A 22,423-nucleotide genomic window follows, 5' to 3' on the forward strand; every position below is an offset into this window, starting at 1 on the left:
ATTTTTCTTGATCCCCAAAAGTGATTCTCACCGGATGCTGAAAAAAGGCAGACAATTCCATACAAAGTGATTTTTGATGCAAGTGAGAGGTAGGGAATTGCTTTGATTGCTTCCCACCCTCCATCAACAAGCCTGAGGCTTCCCCTCCAGCTTTCAGAACCATCTTTTCATTCCGAAGTAAAATCTCAGATTCCAGGTTAATGCAGCAAGAGATCGAAAGCTGGATGGGACAGGTTGGTTGGGACGGAGAAGATGGATGAGGTGATGATGTCAGACTCCAAGAAAGGAATGCCTTGGAACTTAGAGGACCAACAGGAAATAGCCACACCTGACAGCCACTTTCTGGAAGCAAGCTGGGGCAGTTTTAGTGGCCCATCACTGGCCAGGGAGGAAAGAGACTTGCATTATTCCAAACTCCTTTATTTACAAATATACAAAGCAAAGCGGCATCCACTCTTCAAAGAAAACAGTGCATTCTTAAAGTTTTTAATTTTTTATTACAACTTCTCATCAGTCAGCTACAAAAATCTGGACTTTTACTACTATGGGTAGCTGCGCTGCAACTGTTATTTTCCGTTTGCTTGTGGACGACATAACCAGGAGCTTCCATCTATCAGGAATGTCAACACGTCTTTTAGTGTCTGCTATTTTTAACATCCCTTCATCTATTATTCTTTGTTTTGGTTTGGTGTTTATACTTTTTAATGTATTTATTAGCTGTTTTTAACTCTGTTGCGTGCTGCCCAGAGTCACTTGTTTGTGACAAGGGGTGGTTATATAAATTGGTTTAATAAACAGTGCTAGTGGAATGCTATTAGTCATTAAAAAAAGTTGTATTTCAACTTTTCCTAAAAATCAGCTGGGGGGGGTTAATGTATCAAACGTGTTTCAATTTTAAGAACCCCAGTACATAAGCCAGCTATCTAAGTTAGGGCAAAGGCTATAGCTTTCACATCTTCTTCAGGCTCTCAACTATATGAAACTAGACTCTAGTGGTTAAGGCACCAGGCTAGAAAGCAATAGACCGTGAGTTCAAGTCCCACCTTAGCCACAAAAGCCAACTGGGTGGTCTTGGGCCTATCCTTCTTTTCAGCCAAACTCTGAGTGGTTGTGGGGGAAACAGAGGAGGAAAGAGGATTAGATGTATTCGCCACCCTTGAATTATTTGTAAATGTAATAAAGGTGGGATATCCTAACTAAACCTGATTGCATCTTAGCTTATGTCAAGCTTCTCTTGAAGCCATTTTGGCAGTAGCATGTTACTAACTCTGTACCAGCTGGAGTGAAATGTCATTTCTATACCCACTGCTTTTGTGAGAATCGTCTGAAGCATTTTTACAAATGCTTTAATAAAAAATGTAAAGGTAGTAAATATATTTTTCTTGAAAAAATTAGTCTTACACTCAGTGGTGGGATTCAAATATGTGAACAACCGGTTCTCTGTGTGGATGCCTCTTCCAGAAGTCCATTCTGGGCCTGGGCAACAAAAAATTAGCTACCGGTTCTGCCGAACTGGTGCAACTGGCTGAATCCCATCACTGCTTACACTGAAATGTATTCAGAATTAATTTCTTATTTATTAGAATGTGTGGCAACATCTTTCTTTCTCCAAAACCTCTGTGGGGTATTTTATGTGGATGAGAATCTGTACAGAAGGCTTGTGAAAGAAGACTATATATGCTCATATATAGTGGAAGACACGAGGGGAGTTACTTTGAATAGATGTTGATTCCCTTTCAGCCATAAATAAAATCAAGAGGGTTTCCATTTGGAAAGATACTTGGAGATACAGTTGGCCATCTGTATTTTAGAATAATTCTGGAAAGGTTCTACCAGTATGAATCCATAGTGATATTAGAATATCAAATTTATTATTATTAGGTTGGTGGCTCAGTCAGCCAAGTGTTTAAACTGGATCTGGCACTTTTTGTCCACCTATTAAATCCTTTCCAAGGACTTGGGATAGGCAGATGTTGTTTAATAATATTAAAGGTATTGTTGTAGGATATAAGCTGTTCTGCCTTTTGCAATTGACTGATGGTGATTTTATCAAAGCCGATGGTGTTCAAGTAGTGCTCCATCTTCCTGAATTGGTCCCTTTTACTTATTGGTACTACCTAAGCTTTCTTCTGCCAGAATTGTTCTACTTCTATTTGCAGGTTTTTATATTTTGTGATTTCTCTCCAGCCCTTTTGTGATTTCTTCCCAGCTCCAGCTCTCCAGTTCTACTCTGTCTCCAGGTATTGCAATGTACATTATCATATACACAACAGGGTGAAATCACAGCTGCCAATTTTTTGTACATTGAGTTCTTCCTAAAGATATCCTTAGCTTCTTGTAATATGTCGGCATAGTGTGTTCGTGGATCCAGTGTGGCTTTTTGTAATTGACAGATGGAAATGTTGTCAATGTACAGATATACTAAGTATTGTCCAAGATATTTTCAAAGGTATCCAGTTTGCTGCTAACCATGGGACTATTACTGCTGTAATCTTTCGACTTCAATTTTCAGACCTTGATACTTTATGATCTTCTCCAATTCTTTGTCTTCTGTTCTACTATTCCCTGGTTTTGCCATATCATTTATCCACACTTTCTTCTTTTCAACTACAGTTAAACCCCTATATTCATGGAGGGTTCTCCACAATTTATGGAGTGGTGTTACCCAACCAACAATGAGGATTATAAACTTTCTCTTGTTATTATATGAAAGCTTAGGTTCAGAGGAATCCATCACAAAATTTTGGAGTGATTAAAATAAAACTGTATTCTGGGTGCCATTCTGACAAACTGAAAGATGAGTATTGTTCATGGGTGCCCATTTCTAAATAGGGTGCCAAAATGACATTGTGATATCACACTACTTCTTTCCTATTTGTGTTGCAGCATTGCACACTAGTACTTAATGGGTGGAGTTTGTATTACAAGATATTTCGCCATTTGCTCTCTAGCACAGATGCCTATAGTTCTGTTGCGGAGAATATCCCCAATGAAATTCTTCTTTCCCTACGAGCACAAAGGCAATGTGGGTTCCCCAGGCCTTCTGATGATATGTAACAAGCTGATAAGAGATAGTAACAGCTGTTCTTGGAGCTGGGGATTGAGTTACAAGGAAGCCCAGACTTCTGTGCTGGTGATCTGATGGCAGTTAGACCAGTGTTTCTCAACCTTGACAATTTTAAGGCATGTGGACTTCAACTCCCAGAATTCCACAGCCAGCAATGCTGGCTGTGGAATTCTGGGAGTTGAAGTCCACATGCCTTAAAATTGTCAAGGTTGAGAAACACTGAGTTAGACCATCAAGAGTACAATGAGCATTGGGTTAGCGGCCACATTACATCTAAAAGCAAAGGATTGTGGTGCCTGTCTGATGGCAGAAACTTCAAAGTTAGAGAGAGGCAGGAGAGCTCTCTGACACCTCTTTATGTCACCAAGGTATAGAAGCACTGAGGCAACAGAGGTTATAAACCACAATCTTTTAATGTTGGGGTTTTTTTTATGTTAACATGAGGATGGAAGTCATGAAGAGTTCTTCCCACTTCCTTTAAAAAGAAAAGAGAACCTCACCAAATAGAAAGGAATTTACCGCTCAAAACCAACCCACCTGTTGGACAGATGCCATAGTAGGCATACCTGCAAGCTATTATAAAGAATGTTTATTCTTTCAGTACTGGCTATTTATCTAAATTTCAGCTCCTCTGGCTCAGTACCTCTAAGCATATGCAGATTTCTTTCTGTCCTATAGGAAAATAAGATAGACTTACCATCCATTTTTTTTTATTTTTCACTAATGGCAGGCAAGCTTCCATTAAAAAAAAAATGTTACAAGGCTTATACTATCTCAAGCAATACACACTAGAAGGCAAAGATGGCACAGCTGGATTGGTTAAAGCTGTTCTAACTCTGCATTTTTCAATGTGACAGGTGGCTGAAAGGATAAAATGAGAGTCAGGACTGTCCGCTATGGGTTGCACAAGCTTGCTTCCTGCTGATTATGGCTCAAAATCTGTAACAGATGCAAGACAATCTCAGCATGAAACATAGGAAGGGGATGGCACAAGATCATCCCAGTTGCCAAGCAAAAGCAGGGTAGAATCTTGACCTAAACGTGGAACTCTTGAGTTGTTGGCTAAAGCGACCCATTGCTCTAGGCCAGGAGTGTCCAACCTTGGCAACTTTAAGACCTAGTGACTTCAATTCCCAGAATTCCTCAGCCTGTCATGGCTCTTAGGGTGCTCTGGATTGCCAAACTCCATCTTGGTCTCTCTCTCTCTCTCTCTCTCTCTCTCTCTCTCTCTCTCTCTCTCTCTCTCTCTCTCTCTCTCTCTCTCTCTCTCTCTCTCTCTCTCGTGTGTATGTGTGTGTAACCTGCTGATTTTTAGAATACGCTTTTCTGCCCTTTCCTCTTCAGATGCTCACAATATTCAGCAACACTTAGCCCTGGATGCAGCCCCATCCAGGGAGGATACAATTAAATCCTCCTTCTGTGTAGCAGAAAGACTTGTTGGAAAACATGGGTGCCTGCTTTCAAACCACCATGTAACATCCATCCTCACCTGACTCCATCAAAGTAGGCAGAAAACAGTCCTTCCCCCCACATACATATACATTAATTTGTGCTGAATTTTTACCCTCTGCAAGACAAAGAAATCAAAGAAAATATGAGCTACAAAAAAAGGCAACAATTTGTTTTAAAAATGCACAACTATGAAATCGTGCAATACAGCTAAGTAGTTCTGGGCAGTGGAGGAAGACCAAGGGACAAGTTGGGGTGAAGTAGGATTTTCACCCCAATGGAAAAACCTGTCCTCAAGTGTCAGTGCTGTAACAACACTGGTAGCCATCTCCTCTGCACCGCAGCAGATCCGGGCCTGAATGGCTTCTGTTCCACAATGGAGACAGCTGCATTTTATCAGCTGTCAATCACTCCTCCTGCCCCCCAAAATAAGACTCTTAGCTGGTTACATCAATGTTAGAAATAAAATGGGTGCATTATTAATTAACCATAATACATTCCAGTAAACAGTAAATGAGTATAATTTTTCTTTTTGAGTAGGTAATCACTACCTACTAATAGTTAAGAGAAGCAAATACCATTCAGGGTTCCAAAGTAGCATCTTATTTGACATTTTTCATCATAGCAATGCATAATTCACAATAATAATGCAGATTATTCCTCCCCACAGTAACCCGCTAATATTCTCCATCGTAGGAATGTGCCAAAAGTAATCTGGACTGAAAATAGCATGAAAAAAACCCCAGCAGTTCTACAGAAGATCCAGATGCTTAAGTTATTAAGCATCTTAACTCTTAAGATTCTTAAGTTACGATTGTTATTCCTAGTAGAGAAGCCATATTGATTAGCTACAGATACAAATGGGAAGACCTCAAATCTGTGTGCAATGCAGTGTTTAGAATCAGTATTACTGTTAGTTAGAAGAAAGATAGGGAAACAGTGGCCTTTCCCAAATCTTGTTGGCCAATGCTAAATAAAGGTTATTGAATCAGTATTCAGCCGGATCTGAAGGAGGACAGGTAGGAGAGAACAAATGCAAAAGCTAAAATAAATGCAGATGGAATTCAGTAGTTTCAACTGAAAAGGAAGTATATCTTCAAACAGACCACTAAATACTACTCTATTAATTTAGTACATTTGGAAGCCATTGGCAATATCTCAGTAAAAGCAATGTCTTCTTCTTTCCTAAGGTCAAATAAATACAGTAACAGCAGATCTTTATTTAAACCTAGGTTGCCCTTCTGATATGGCACAAGATTTTTTTATACAGAGGGTAATAACTGCTTGGGTAAAGGAAGCAAGGGTTCCATAGCTTCTCCAATCATTTTTGTCCAACTGAGTTCACTGTAAGTACAGATACACCTCAACTTACAACAGTTCATTTAGTGACCATTTGAAATTACAACAGTACTGAAAAAAGTGACTAATGACTGTTTTACACACTTAGGACCATTGCAGCATGTTCACATGATCAACATTCAGTTGCTTTGCAACTGGTTCATATTTATAACAGTGATCCCCTTTCACAATCTTCTGACAAGCAAAGTCAATGGGGAAGCCAGATTCGCTTAACCGGGTACCTAATTTCATAGCTGCAGTGATTCACTTAACAACCATGGCAAGAAAGGTTGTAAAATGGGGCAAGACTCGCTTAACAACCATCTCACTTGGTTGTGGTTGTAAGTCAAGGACTATCTATTTTTCTGTTCATTTGAGGCAAGGGTGAGATGTTATTTCATCCCACGAGTGTTCTTTTCTTGATTAAGAATACCTTCTTTACTTTAAATGTGATCCAGATTTTGAGTGGGCGGCCCTGCTGCTAGTGCATCTAGCCTGGCTAACATCATCTCCCTGGACCTGCCCCAAATGATATCAGGATCCTTTCATTCACAATACATATGCCCTACCACTCACTTCTCAAATCAGCAAAATCACTAGTACTGTAATCCATTCTATTGGCTATGTGATAGCACTATCATCGTATTTTTGACTTGGAGGCTACTAAAGGAAAAGGGCTCAAAAATAATGCACCAATTACTAGCTTAAATATGAGATAGTAGATATTAAAAAGAGAGGAAGTATTAAATGTTGAAATAAGAGAAATTTTGATTACTAAATTTAAGATATTTGGAAATTACCAGAAAATAAGAATGTTATATTGTATTATTAATTAGTTGATGTAAGATGGTGAGAATTCAAATAGATAAGACATGTATCCTGAACATTAGATCTTGTGATGAATTGTGATAAAGGGAATTGGGGCTATTTAAAACTTGGAAATTATAAATGTTAAATTTAAATATTAATGGGAAACTAAAATTGGGAAAAACTAACTAGGACATTGATTGTCTAAAAGACTGAATGTTAAAATAACTAAGATATGTATAAACTAAAAATTATTGATAAACGTAAGAAAGTTATTTTTATTTAATCGATATAATAAGAATTGTATTAGTTTAAAATATGAGACAGTAAATACCAAGGGGAAAAGAGAGGAAATATTTAATGTAATAGTTTGAGACCTGTACTAAAGATATTTGTTTGTTATTGAATTATTGATCAATTCAGCCACCATATTGCTTTTCAAATATTTAAATGTAAAACTAGAAAATCAATAAAATTTTCTTTAAAAAAATAAATAATACACCATTATTTTAAATATTCCAGACTGGCCTAAAATAATGCATTCTTATCTATTTATATGGCTCCTCAAAGCCACAGATGGATTGTTGTATTGCGGATATGCCCAGCTTTTAAATAATAAACACCTAAAGTCACGGCAGATAGCAATACCTAGTGAAATTGCTAATTGAGAAAGAACCAAATAAACCTAAATAGAAATGAACTAAGATTAGTAGCTGGCTAAGAGGTGACATGAAAATCGAAGGATGTCAGACTAGGATTTTTTTTTTTTTTAATCCTGGAAGAAAACAAAGAAAAACTGCTTGTGCGTTATTACAAAGAAAACTAGAAGTCAAGCTTGATATAAGGAAATATGTAACTTACACAGAATAGCACAAGAAATGTAGGTTGAGTGGCAGAGTTGGCTTGCTTCTGAACCAAGTTCAACTCCGTAATGATCAAATTCCATTCACATGCTCAACATATCCATTTTGTTGGGCTTTAGTGATGGGGCTACACGCAAAAGCAGAGTAGCCACATTGAGGCAGTATGGATAGAAGAGAATATTTGTAGCTTACGGTTGAACTGTGATATCCTTGGTACTTTCTGAGCTTGGTTGGATTTATTTTTTGTAAACATTTCATTACCCAATTACCCTACCAGGTAACATCATCAGTGCACTGATAATGTTACCTAGTTGAATAATTGGTAATGAACTGTCTGCAAGAAAACTCAGAAAGCACCAAAACTCCCATGTTCAGACAGTGTTTAATCCAAGCCTACTTCATACAGCAACAGTAAAGGAGTGTTTCTACAATTAGTTTCCCCCATACACATCGTATTGCAGGCAGTTGAGAAGACTGCAAGATAACTTGGTCTACATGGAATACACCTGCATTGTTCCTTCCACTTCCTGAATAGATATTTTCAGAAACGCTGCTGCTTCTTACTCAGCAGTTGGCTAAGAGTAGCTAGTTGCAATTTTTAATTAAAAACAAAACAAAACCAAGAACTGAAGAGAAGGAGGGGAGCATTCTTTCCTTACCCTTTCCTTTTCTTTGTTCCTTTCCCAAAAATCCACAGATCAAAAGATAGAAAGGAACCAGATGTGAACTGCTCATGTCAAAGGATACAGTAATGCAGAAACATACAGAATCACAGTTCTTATTCCTCCTACTTCTAATTAGAACTTTCCTAGTGTTCTAGAACCCACTTAGTTCTTCCTCTGATATGCAACGGTGAATTACAGCAGCATTAAAAGCAATGAGGAGAAGGTAGTTCTCACAGTTGCCATGAGGCACACTTTGGCTCTGGGTCAGAGCTTCTGCTCTGTATATAAAAAAACTGAGCATATCTAGGCTTTAAAGAGATGTAAGTGGAATAGACAATACTGGGCTAACTCAATTGGTAGCCCATCAGCATAAGTAGTGTTAAGGAGCCATGCCATTCCAAAAGGGCAAAGATCTAGGCAAAATCTCAACTGGAATATTGTTGCACAAAACTGCAACATGAATAGCTACTGTGAAGTATACGAAGACACAGATAGCCAGCTGAATACAGCTGCCTAAACAAGTGTTAGCACCAAGGAAAATATGTGTATGTGTGTGTATGTATGTATGTATGTATGTATATAAGAGTAGTGAAAGTAAAAGCGTAAAAAATATGTAGATCTAAGGCTAGAAGATTCTTAAGCCAAATCAACGAGCCCAGTAGAAGAATTAATGCTTCCGATCCATTATCCAGAAGTCATGAGAACCCAAGCAAGAGCTCTTTGCTTTCTTGAACATGGAATTCTCAGTTAGTCCGCGATGAGAGCCATCAAGCCTAGCTCTTCCAGTTTTGCTCGGATGATGGCATCCCAGCCTTTGTTCGCTTTGGGATTGCGAGGGGACGGATGCATCACCCCCTCCACGCATACCGGAATACCAGCGGCTGACAGAGCCTTGCGGGCACGCTGTTCAGCAAAGCGTCCAATCCCAATGACTGTTGCAACACCCAATAATTTCACAGCTTCACACAGGGCATCATCACATATCTGAAGAAGCTGTTCACGCTGAGCAGCCGGCAGGTCAGCCGGTGTCAGATTGCGCCCGCTTTGATTGATAAAGAGCAGCGGGCAATGGTTGTGTACAAAGCAGCGTTGGAAGAACTTTTCAGGCTTGGTGCACACAGAGCGGAAGAAGCCCCAGAAGCGGGCTCCGCTCACCTCCATATGGGGGCACTCCAAGCCACGGATGGGCCTCTTTGGGTGTTCGCACGCTGGCCGAGACACCTGTCCGCTTATCTGCAGCCAGTCTCGAACAAGCTGCACTGCTCCAAAGGGCACCTGGAGGAGAAAGAGATGCTGTTATGAGAAAGGTTTCTTGGTGTGGGCATGAGGTGAGGTCTGAATTTGCTTCACGACATTTGCAGTGGACATTTAACCCCCAAGTTGGAAAAAAATCATCCTCCTGAAAGTGGAGAGGGGAAAAAACACATTGGAAACATATTTTCCTCTCAAAATATTCCACCCTTCAATAGGGAGAGATTCCTCCATCAGGGTGCCACTCTATTCCCTCTTGCTTAGCTCCTTAGTATCCTTTCAGAAAACAGTTCAGGCAACTCACATGCCAAGAAGGTCTCAATACAGCCCAGTGCAGATGAGAACTCCCTAGGGGTTGCTTTGAAATTCACAATGGAAAGAAAATGGAAAAATGTGAGGAAAAGGAAGGAAGGAAGGAAGGAAGGAAGGAAGGAAGGAAGGAAGGAAGGAAGGAAGGAAGGAAGGAAGGAAGGAAGGAAGGAAGGAAAGAAATGGAGCTTGAAGCTCCAAGTCAGAGGACTACTGAGGAATGCACTTTATCTACCCCATGCTTCAAAAACAGTTGTGATCTCACCAAATACAGTGTAGCTTAATATTGTAGCTCAGCTTTAACATGCAAAACACGTTGGACTATCATTTCTCAACATCTCACACAATATTCTATTTTTCTTTATTCAACACTTTTGGTTGTTGTTTCCCATTTAAACATCTCAAGAACATTTATGTGTGCTGTCCAGGTATTTCAACAGCTGCTGTCCTAACACACTTGGAGTTCACCAGCTTGGGTAGTCAGCATCATCGTATCTAAGTAAAAAGACCTATACATCCTGTGAACGTCAGCATATTGTTCTCGCATTTACATTTCTCAGTTTGGGTCTGTAAAGATGGCCCAGAACGGACTGAAAAATGGACAATGCCTAGTGGACTCTCCTATCTCACTCTAGAGCAGTTTGAAAAACACCAGCTATAGAGGTCTATGGAGGTTCTCAAATTCTCTGTGGAAGTCGTGGTTGTCCCAAAGGTGCTTTTTCAGGAGGCAACTGGACTTCCTTTTTTCTCTTTGAAGACGTTTCACTTCTCATCCAAGAAGCTTCTTCCACTGAAGAAGCTGAAGAAGCTTCTTGGATGACAAGCGAAACGTCTTCAAAGGAAAAAAGAGAAAGTGCAGTTGCCTCCTGAAAAAGCACCTTTGGACAACTAGCTATAGAGGTTTGTTGGAAACAATGAAATAGCTGAGGTCCGGCCAACGGCTGTGTTTGGCTAAGCAGCTCAGATTCCACAGAGCTAATTAAGGCTCCAGAGTGGTGCTTGCTAAACTAAATGGAAGCTTTTTGGGGGGGGGGACTCAATTCATCCAAGCTCTTAGTGGACATGTCTGATGTTGCAAAGAACAGATATACCCACCGAGGATCTCAGTTCTATAGCAAAGTGTTTTGTTTTTTTTTCACTTTGCACTTTTGTTGCAACCGGTTTCGGACAATGTTCACTATTTTTCTTTTTTAAAAAAAGAAAGGTTCAGAACAGCAGTTATAATAAAATAATAAATAAATAACAATAGAAAGACAGGAATCCTAGGCGAAGTTGAGAGATGCCCTTTCCATGCCTCTCTGAAGCATTAGCAAATGGTTCCAAGTGCACCTCTCTGAGCCCCCAACTATTATTATGTCTCAAGAGAACTCCCAGGTCTCAATTAGCATGGAGACAATAGGCTTAATGTGTTATTGATGTGGTTGTACATTAATGTTGCTGCTCCCTCTGACTTTGATCCGGGGATAATGGTTTCACTGAAGCTCTTCTCTCAGGGCCCTCATCATCCACAGGGAGCCTGGTGGGGACTGGAATAAGAGCCATTTTTCAGTGGAGTGCCCCACCTTTCAAAGTCCTCTTCCAGGAAACCCCATTTAATGTCTACCATTAACCTTTCAGCATTTGCCAAAGTTCTCCCAGGCCTTTACAGTCTTGTTCCCTTTTGGCTTAAATTTCCTCTGTTATTGTGAGGTTTGTTTTTGCTGTTTCGCGGCACTATTTCTGTTTTAGGTTTGCAGACTACATGGAGAACGCTGTTGTTGAAAGTGAGCTGTATACTTTTCTAAATGATCATTAAAACCAAAATAGGAGCATATGGAGAGGAGATATAGGGTGTTTCTATGCCTACAATGCACGGAGCCTCCAGAGGTTCCTGTAATACAAGACCCTTCATCTCCATAACCTTTCTCACATATAATTAAAGATGACATGTACTAGGATGCTAGCCAAGGAATATCTATGCTCCAGCATTTATATTGGACTCAAACCAATTTAGCTGTCATGACTTCCCCTAAACAATGTGGGAATTCTAAGGAAGGCCTTAAGGTTTTATCATTGGCGGCTACAAGCAAGGCTGGGACTCTTCCCTGTCTGAACCCCTGGAAACAGCGGCCAATCAGCCTGCAGTGTTGAACTAGATCAGGGTGCCATCCTTTGGAGGGGGGGCAGTTGAACTCATTTCAGACTTTTAAGATAATCAAAGAAAATGTCTCCTGTGAGGAATTTATCATTCATAAAATAACTGCTATGGCATCTGATTTGCTAAATGGCAAATGGACGGAACTGCTCACTGCTATTCTTGCTCCAACTTACCTTCTCCACAGACTTTGTCTATGAACTCCTCACTTACTCCCAGTCTTTGTGCAAAGGTTAGATGATGTGCGTTTAAAACAGTCCAACTGCTACGGAGTCTATGTGAAAACCACAGGCATTCTTAGAAAGCATTCTGGATTGTGTTTTCTCTTACAGAATGCTAAATTCTTTTTTTTTTTTTAAATTAAAAAGAAGGTAGTCTTTAAACTAGAGAGCCAGTCTGGTGTAGTGGTTAAGGCATCAGGTTAGAAACTGGGAGACAGTGAAGGAGGCAAGGGCAAACCACTTCTGAAAAACCTTGACAAGAAAACTACGGGGATTTCTCATGATAGCCTTCCAAAAGGACACATTTAAAGTAAGAGGAAAAAAATATATATTTTTTTTAAAAAAATTATATTTAAATATTTTTGGAGTAAGAATTCTCTCAGATACACTGGCGTAAAGGAGTGTCAAGGTGGGAATCCCAGTACTAAATGGATCTAGATACAGGAAACAAATATGTTTAGTTCACATTTTATTGTGAACTCATCTAACATACTTTCTTAACTAAGCAAACCTCGAAAGGTTATCTGGAAGTATCAGCTCTTCTGTGAATTTTACTTCCCTACCAATAAAAAGGTAGACCCTGTAGAAACAATGCAGTGCATACAAAAGGGTTTTATTGCAAATATTATACTAGGGGAAGAAAACATTGCACAATTCGTCTGAAAATATATGCTTCAGTAAATAATCCTAAAACCAAGTAAGGAATTTGGAGAGGACTTCTTAAAAGACAAGATTACAAACTGATGTTGAATTAGAACAAGACAAATGGATGTTTGGAAAATAAAACTGTAGCTGAAAGAAATCTAAATTGGTAGATGAGTCAGTCCCCAGTGATACAAAATATGCTTATCTGCATAGATTGAGTGTGTGTCTTTAAACTGAATGCACAAAGCACATATGCAGGGTTTTGGGGTGTTGAACTATGAGCACCTAAGTTCTGATAACAAGAGCTAACGTGAGTTCATAGCACCTCTGAGAAATTAGAATCACAAAATCAGATATTAAATTCCATATGTGGGAAGGCTTTGCCACTGTAATGATGGCTTGATTTGAAACAGGAACTTCTTTTAGATTGTAATTTCAACTGATACACACGCAAAGAGATCCTAACACCTCTTGTAATTCTATTTTTGGAACAGACTGAAGAATTTCAGATGCAATTCTTAGTAATAAGCAAGGACCCCAAGGTAACTCTTGCTGTTGCACAGTTTGTTTTCTTAGCTTGTAACATTCGTATATTGCTGATGGCAAAATAGTGCAAATATGAATATAAATCCTTTACCCTGTAGCTTTTTTTTTTGTTCCACCTTGTAGCTCTAATCTGTAGATTTTATTTAGTAAGTTTTATTTAGTCTGGATCATTGATCTGTAATGAAGAATTTGATTTGATTTGAAATTCAGATGTTACTTGATCCAGAAATTTGCATTTGAGAAAAGGTTTGGCTAGAAAATAATGTATTTTCCACTTGTAGCAAAGATACCTATCTGTCTCCTTTTAAAAATGAGGGGGTTTATGGAAAAGAATAGCAAAGCCAAGGTCTGTTTGGTTTCTGCAAAAGATGAAAAAAAGACAACTATTTGAAATTAGGTTATTTAAGAATAACCTAAAAACAGAATTAGCAATAATTCCTATGCTCCTATACAACACTGGATGCAAATTTCATGAACACTGAAAAGGTGGGTTTGTGAATCTCCCATTGGTTTTTAGCTGCATTGTATAGACTACACTTTGGGGGCTAAATGCTTATATATATATATTTAAAATGAAGATAAAACTAATATAAAGAAAGGGAAAAAAGGAAAAGAAATTGAAGAGAAAGTTAAAAGTGCAAGAAAAGAGAAAAAGAAAATAGAAAAGAAAGAAAAAAGATACGAAGAAGTTAACAGAAAAGAAATGTTAACAGTATTGTAAGAGAAATGGAAATAAAAATGAATTGTGTAAAGGAAAAAAAGTTGAGTTTGCAAATAAATCAGGGAAAGGATTGGCATATAAATTACAGAAAGGAAAAGAAAGGAGGAAAGGAAAGGAAAGGAGAAACTAATATTGAAATTATAAGAGAGAGATACCCTATTAATGGATATCCCATTAATATAAATGCTAAACAAAAATATTTCATCAATATTATTTCAACAATATTATTTCAACTTGTATAAAAGAAATAACATTTCTTTGGAAAAAAATAGATGAATATTTAAAGAAATAAAATTTATTGAGGGTTACAGAGAAATAGAGACAGATCGTGAATGGACCTATAATTATAAGGAAAGTTTCTGAAGCTATAAGAAATATTAAACCAAGGTGGAAGGACCAGATGCATTATCAGGCTCTTATTATAAATGTTCTGAGGATTAACTTTTACAAGTTTTATAAAAGGCAATGACATAATCTTACAGGGACAAACCATGCTAAAGAGTTGAAAAGACGCCAGTATAGCACTAATGCTTAAAGAGGGACAAGATCTGATTTTAACAAGAAATGATAGATTATTGTTATTGAATAATGATAGCAAGTTGTGATTCTAGCTTATAGACTGAAAATACTTTTGCAAGAATTTATGCTTGTGGATCAAGTGTGGCTTCTTACCTAAAAAGTTAGTTAAAGGGCAATCTTAGAAATGTGCTGAACATTTTGGAATATTTGGAGCAACATAATGAAAAACAAGCTACGTTGATCTTCATGCATGCAGAGAAGGCCTTGGACATTTTGAATTGGGCTTTCTTGTTCAAAATTTGCAAGATAAGGATTTTGGAGAGGGTAAAATGGGTAAAATCAATTTACACTTCATGGAAAGCACAAATCATAAAAAAGGAACATGACAGGGATGCCCACTGTCTCCTCTCTCCTTTATTTTGGTTCTTGAAATACTGAAGAGTTATAAAACAAGATGAGAGGACTGTGGGAGTAAAGTTTTAAAAAAAGCTTATAAGTTAAATTTTGCAGATGAGTTTATGTTTGTTTTGGAAGATCCTTTAAAGGGAAATAAAACATTAATGGGCAAATTCAAATAATTGTATGCTTTAGCAAGTTTCAAGATTACAAGACAAACACGTTAACAAAAATAATAAAATGGAAAATCAAACAGAACTAATGAATAAAGCAGGTTTTAAAACCGAGAAGAATGTAAAATATCTGGATTATCATCATGACAGATCGAACTGCGTTGTTTCAAAACAACTACATTATGGAATTAAGTTTAAAAAGACAGGTTAACACCACAAAAACTACAACTGCCATTGCTGGGGAGAATTTCTGTGGTAAAAATAAATGTCTTAACTAGAATGGTATTCTTGTTTCAGAAAATATCTGTTTTGAAAACCAATGTACCATTTAAACAGTGGCAGAAGGATATATCTAAACTTGTGTGGCAGGACAAAAAAACCCCACAAGTTAAATATAAGGTGTTAGAAGATGTAAAGGAAAGAGGAAGATTGGGCCTACTTGACTTGAAACTGTATCTTGCAGCTTGCTGTTTGGTTTGGATGAAAGAGTGGGTGCTATTGAGAAATAGAAGGACATGACCTGAAATTTGAGTGGCACGGATACTTGTCGTATGACAAAGTCAAGGTTAACGTGGATTTTAAAAATCCTTACATTAGATATGCTATACTGAGAATATGGGATAGATACAAACTCAGGGAAAACACTTTTGTGGCTCTCATCACAAGACACATTTTATATGAAAAATATAATAGGCAAACATGAATGGCCAACTTACTGTGAGTTACTAGAATTTTTTCAATGGGGGGTATAAAATAAAATCAAGAGAAGAATTGGTAGCAGAGGGATCTAGTTGCTAATGGTTTTCCTATCTAGCCATGCTGGCTCAGGAATTCTGGGAGTTGAGGTCCACAAGTCATAAAAGAGCCAAGGTTGCCTACCCCTGTGACCTATCTACAGTTGTTAGAAAAATTTAAAGTGGACCAAAGAATTTATGGTTTTGAACATTGTAAGACTGAATTTGAAATAGAATTGTGTACAAATGATGAACATGCAATTGCTAAACATATTTTATTGAAATTTGAAACAGAAGAGCAAGTGGAAAAATGTATGGACTAAAATGTTGGTTATAATATACAGTATAGCTGAAGTGGGAAAAAAGTGGTTGAAAGGACTGAAATTTACAATCTTAAAGAGAATGTTTATAAAATGATTTACTACTAATATACATCATGAGAGAATTTTTCCAGAATGTGGAAAGGCACTTCATGTTTCTATTGGAAATGTGAACACCAAGAAGGGGCATTTTATCCTATTCGGTGGAGGTGTAAAAATAACTGGAAAAACTTGGATTCAAATACACACTCTGATTCAGAGGAATTTAAAGATTAATATAACATTGAGACCAGAAGGGGTTTTTTGGGGGGAGGGAGTGTTTGACAGAAAAAAGTCATAGAACTTTGTTTTTGTATAGGACAACTGCAGTGAGATTATTATGCGCACACAGATGGGATGATTTGGCATCACCCACAATGGAGGTGAAGATGACGAAACTTGCTGAGATGGCTAAAATGACTTCTTCATTCAAGGAAAAGACAGTATCTATGTTTATTGCTGACTGAAAACCCCTTATGGACTTAGGGCAGGGGTAGGCAACCTTGGCTCTTTTATGACTCGTGGACTTCAACTCCCAAAATTCCTGAGTCAGTGCTGGCTCAGGAATTCTGGGAGTTGAAGTCCACGAGTCATAGAAGAGCCAAGGTTGCCTACCCTTGACTTAGGGCAAACTTAAGGTTTTATGGTTTTGATGATTAGATAGAGTAGATTATAAAAAGAAGAGAATTACATTGTAACCATAGAATAAGGGGTAAATTTACAATTGTACTTAAAACTGCTTTGTAAAGAAAATCAGAAGGCATTTCTTTGGCGCTAAATGCTTCTGACATTCAGAGAACAATCAGTCAATTTACACGTACACTCACACATGTTTAAATCACAGTATCTCAACAAGCACTCTGCCATACTTATCAACTCTCTACCCATTTCCTTTCCTGGCATAGCATCAAAGCAGAAACTGAATTATCTGTCTAGGTGCTAACCAGTGGGAGGAGACAATAAATGCAGATACATGTCACATATAGTAAATTGGGGAGACAAGAAAAACCCACTTAGCCAGAAATATGGACAGGTACAGACCTTCTGCAGAAAAAAATATATAGCAAAATATCTTCTGTATGAGATGTTTTACTACAATAACCTCACTACAATAAAGATACTTTTCAGGACTCAGTAATCTGTGAGAGAGGGTCTAAACTTTTTATGTTACTACATACTATATACACCTACTTGGAGTATTTCCTATAAGAATGAACAAAGTAGGGCTGAGACTATTGTGAATGGGAGAAAAGTAGAGCCATACTTGACTCTCTCACCCATTCACGTTCATCGACTTGCTCCTGCTAGTACAGCCATGCAAAAAGGACTACAAAAGGTACTAGCCTATTGCACCTCTGTGCTAGACACAGAGAGGAACACAGTACTAACTCAGTATGCATATAATTCTTTCTCATCTGAGTTTATTTGATTAGCACTCAAAGAGAATGGTAGATCCCAAGAGTTGGACTACAATTAATATCAGTCCCAACTTCAAGGAAGAAAAGATTACTGTAAAGAAGGATCCCAGCAAGTTTCTTTTTAACCTCTACTTCTTCCTTGTTGGCCCTTCCTTCTGCTCATTCCAATAAACTACCTGTGCTTTACACAGATACATTACAAATTACATTTCCATTAGAAATTGAGAAAACAAAGATAGGTAAAAAGATTTTAAGGAAAAGTTGAAAGAGTTGGCTACCTTTAGTATCTTAAAGAAGGAAATTTTAAAGGTTCCCACTGCCATTTTCAACTATTTAAATAGCTATCCTGAAGAAAGTGGAGCAAATTTATTTCCAGTAGAAATAAATTTGTAAAAAATCAAATCAATCAATTCAAACTGCAAGGGGGGGGGAATAGACTAAAAATTATTGTGCAAGAACTGGACAATGAAAGAGACCCCTTTGAAGGCAATAATCTTTTTTTCTTAAGGAGTTTTCTTTAAGAAGAGGCAGATTAGGGTAGATTAGCTGAATCTGAGCTCCATCTGAGCTGAAGGCATATACAGGGGCATTCGGTATACATGCACAATCCTAATCCATCTTTTGCTGCATATTCAGTTCTATTTTTGTAACCCTTATCTTCCCAGCCCCAGACTTGGTTGTTTGCTTACCCCAGTCTGAGCCATGCCAAAAGGCCCGGGATTCATCCCGAGAAAGAGCACCTCCTTCTGGGAATGGCAATATTTACGTACATAGTCCTGATGGGGCTCCCAGGCATAATCCAAAGGGTTGTAAACATAGTGGACAGGATCAAGAAAGCTGAGAGCATTCAGGCGGACTATCTGCTCTCGCTCAATGTGAAGAAACTGTTCAGCCAATCCACCTTCTTCCAGAAAGTTCATGGGAGCCTCACAGGAGTTCATTGGTGCTGTTCCACCTGGCACAGGAGAAAAGCAGCATCAGTTCCCGAGATGTATGTATGTATATAAATATACCTCTCTCTTTGAGGGAGATGGGCAGTTCAGAAATATGATAGATAGACAGATAGGCAAACAGACAGACAGACCGTTAGATGGATGTAAATGATGATGTTATCCATTCAGTCCTGTCCAATTCTGGGTGATTCTATCGGCCAGGTCTCTCCATATCTTGTGATCTTGCATAGATCAATCATTAGACAAATAGGCAGGCAGGCAGCCAGTCTGTGTATGTTAAGGTAAATCTGATATGAAGAAAGGAAAAAGACCTGTTCATGAGTAAACCTAAGCCACACCACATTCTCACTTTTGCTGTTTATTTCTGATGTTCTCCAACCTCCATACCTTAAACAGGGACTAGTTTATACATGTATAACGTCAACACTAAGTGGATTCCTGCTTAATTCATCTGCTGGCTATAATTTTCCTTTTCTCCAAAATAAACATGTAAACATTCTTTATACTAAAAGAGTGTGGAAAAAGCAAGACTGCGCACACAAAACATCAACTCATTTTTCTCAGCATAATTTGAATGCAAATATTGCATTTGGACCTTAAGCTTGATTAAACCTCCTCAGAAAAAGCAGGATGCTAAGATAGTTGTGTTCACACAAGCCCACATGCTAATCATGGAAGACATGGCAGCGCAGACTGGTGCAAATCTTGGCCTGAAAAATATTTGAACTTTCTCAAGGAAAATGAATAAGGCACGGCAGACTTCAGATATAATTTTTATGGTGAACTTTTATTTCTTTCTTACCAGACTGATTCTTTTGCTGAAATGTCCGAAAGTATTTCTAATATCCCACGTAATATTGCCTTTCTACAGCCAGCCTGTAGTGATAATGCAGCTTTTCTTACAGCCTTAGGAAGCACAGCTTGCTGAAATGAAAGGAAAAAAATCATAATGTAATTATGGAAACTATTTTGGTTCAGACACTTTAATCTATGCCCTAATTGAAAAATCTAAATTCACAAAAGCAATGTGGGTTACCCAGGAATTGCTAAACATGGGCACTGATGATTTTGCTATGATAAAAAATGTTTTTTTTCCAAAGCCAGACAGATTATCAGTTACAAAATTGAACATATTTTCCTGCAAAATTTCAGTAGTTTGACATCCAAAAATTCAACAGGAGGCATGTTTTCTCACAGCAGGCGAGCCTTCACCAGTTGAATTTCTGTTCACCATGTAGGCAGCAACTACCTGAGAGGAAAAAATTGGTTGCTTTCATTGGGCTTACATTTTCACTAAGACCTCTCAGAGACTGAGTGATACTAGGCCACTTTCCAACCATTTGAGGGTCTTGGCCAGGGGTAGGTAACCTTGGCTCTTTTATGACTCGTGAACTTCAACTCCCAGAATTCCTGAGCCAGCATGGTTCAGCTTGGAAACCTCTCCCTTTCCCCTTAGCATGGCTGGCTCAGGAATTCTGGGAGTTGAAGTCCACAAATCATAAAAGAGCCAAGGTTGCCTACCCCTGGTCTTGGCTATCCTACAAAAAAATAATAATAAATAGCAGCGCTTGCAAAGCTGTTTAAGACCCAATGTCACTACAGGTAATCCTTGACTTACAACCTCAACTGAGCCCCAAATTTCTGTTGCTAAGTGAGACATTAGTTAAGTGAATTTTGCCCCATTTTGTGACTTTTCTTGCCACAGCTGTTAAATGAATCACTGCAGTTGTTATGTTAGTAACATGACTCCCCCCCCCCATTGACTTTGCTTGTCAGAAGGCCGCACAAGGTGATCATGTGACCCCGGGACTCTACAACTGTCATAAATGTGAACCAGTTGCCAAGCATCTGAATTTTGATCACATGACCCTGGGTATGCTGCAATGGTTGTAAGTGTGAAAAATGGTTATAAGTCACTTTTTTCAGTGCTGTTGTAACTCTGAACTGTGACTAAATGAACTGTTGTAAGTCTACCTGTACAGGCAGTCCTGGACTTACAATCATTCATTTAGCAATCATTCGGAGTTATAACGGCACTGCAAAATGTGACTTACAACCGTTCCTTAAACTTATTGACCATCACATCACCCCCACAGATATTGCAAACCGGCTTTGCTTAACAGGAAAAGCCAGATTTACTTCACTAATAACTGCATGCTTAACAACTGTGGCAAAAAAGGATTTAAAATCGCATGCAACTCACTTAACAATCACATTACTTAGCAGTGGAAATTCTGGTCCCAGTTGAAATCTTAAGGTGAGGACTGTCTGTATTTTTAAAACGAAAATGAAAAAAAAAAAAAAAATCCAGTGCTTAAGATTAGATCCTGCTTTGTGCACAAGGACCAGGCCAAACACCCTCCTAATCCCCCCCCCTGCTTAGCTATATCTTGACCCATTCCCCCTTAATCACCACCACTCAGGGAGGGGTTCAAATTCTGCCCCCTTCCCTTCCTTTCAATCCATCAAAGCACCCCCTTCCTCATGTCACACCTTGATCCATGGCAGCTCGCTCTTAACGGCTTGATTTCTTCCACCGCTGAGCGGGTGGGCAATTTCTATCACAGCTCCACTTATAAGTGAACCAGGGAAGGCCTCCAAATATATTCCTCCACCGGGAACGTGCCTTTTATTGCCTTTTTTATTACCATAATTAGTAAAGCATTCACTCAAGATACAAAACATTACTGTAAATAACCTATAAAGGCTTGGTGCTGTGATTAAAGACAGACAGCCACCTCCCAACATGTGCTCACTTGCTGTCCTGAAAAAAGATAAAATAAAATTCAAGAGCCGTACTTCAACAGGAGAATATTTATTCAGCAAAGGCACTTCAGTGGCTGATTACTCAGAAGGTGTACTAAGTGGGGCATGGAGACGTCATGCCTCGGTCTTACCCTCCAAAATAACCCCAAATCTGGATTCAGAAAGATCTCATTTAGCAGGTTAAGAGACTGAGCCTTCAATCTCTGAAAAGCAACTCAATCAGTCAATCTGAACTGAGCTGGAAGGGACCTTGGAGGTCTTCTAGCCTAACCCCCGCTCAAGCAGGAGACCCTGTACCATTTCAGACAGGTGGCTGTCCAGTCTCCTCTTAAAAACCTCCAGTGATGAAGCACCCACAACTTCTGAAGGCAAGCTGTTCCACTGGTTAATTGTCCTCACTGTTAGGAAGTTTCTCCTTAATTCCAAATTGCTTCTCTCCTTGGTTAGTTTCCATCCATTGTCCTACCTTCTGGTGCCTTGGAGAATAAGTTGACCCCTTCCTCTTTGTGACAGCCTCTCAAATACTGGAATACTTCTATTACATCACCTCTAGTCCTTCTTTTCTCTAGACTAGCCATATCCAATTCCTGCAATGAATCGAAAACTCGGGAATATTGGCAATGACACAAACATAACTCATCTGATATAAAACTGTATTAAGCCTTAAATCCATGAATGCATTTAGCCCCCTCTCGGAAGAGGTGCAAACTTCAGCAAAAGCTCCTTGGCACAGCACAGTTAGCCTGACAAAACAAGGATCAAAGCTATTGAGAAAATTTGATTGTGCAAACTGTTTAATAAGGCACAGAAAGAGGTTCACAGCTCATCCAAAATTAGGCAAAAGAGCTGCTGTCCTTACAAAGGAGTTCCAGTCAGGGGGCTACCACCAAAAAGATCCTCCCTCCCCATTTCATGATTTTGAGATACAACAGGATCTAAAAGCAGATTATAAACTACAGACGCAATGTAGAGAAATTGCAGACAAGCCCCCATCCCTAAGTTTACTCTCACCACTGTCAGTTCCGGCATTCAAAAATTACATGTTTATTTTCTCTATGTAAATGTAGTTATTATACATTTGATGCAGCA

The 22,423-nt window shown here is 38.6% G+C and overlaps 1 protein-coding gene across 4 annotated transcripts in view; it reads right to left on the minus strand.

Annotated features, from left to right (window-relative positions):
• Positions 1–7,414: 7,414 nt before the first annotated feature.
• The window catches only part of LOC120302338 (single-strand selective monofunctional uracil DNA glycosylase-like), a 29,867-nt gene continuing 14,858 nt past the window's right edge, over positions 7,415–22,423 (minus strand). For 2 of the 4 annotated variants that reach the window (XM_039330546.1, XM_039330547.1), the window contains 4 exons: positions 19,371–19,492; positions 18,700–18,855; positions 18,305–18,570; positions 7,415–9,464 (listed from right to left, as the gene is read on the minus strand). In XM_039330546.1, coding sequence (XP_039186480.1) covers positions 8,937–9,464; positions 18,305–18,556 — 780 coding nt within the window. In that variant the 5' untranslated portion in view covers positions 18,557–18,570; positions 18,700–18,855; positions 19,371–19,492 and the 3' untranslated portion in view covers positions 7,415–8,936. Of the gene's footprint in view, positions 9,465–18,304; positions 18,571–18,699; positions 18,856–19,370; positions 19,493–21,266; positions 21,290–22,423 lie in introns of those variants that run through there. The other 2 variants (XM_039330548.1, XM_039330549.1) reach the window with 2 other exon arrangements.

Source organism: Crotalus tigris, unplaced genomic scaffold (genome assembly GCF_016545835.1).
Source record: "Crotalus tigris isolate CLP2741 ecotype Arizona unplaced genomic scaffold, ASM1654583v1 scf7180000024429.2167931701:2281839, whole genome shotgun sequence".
In the NCBI taxonomy this organism is placed as follows: Eukaryota; Metazoa; Chordata; class Lepidosauria; order Squamata; family Viperidae; genus Crotalus; species Crotalus tigris.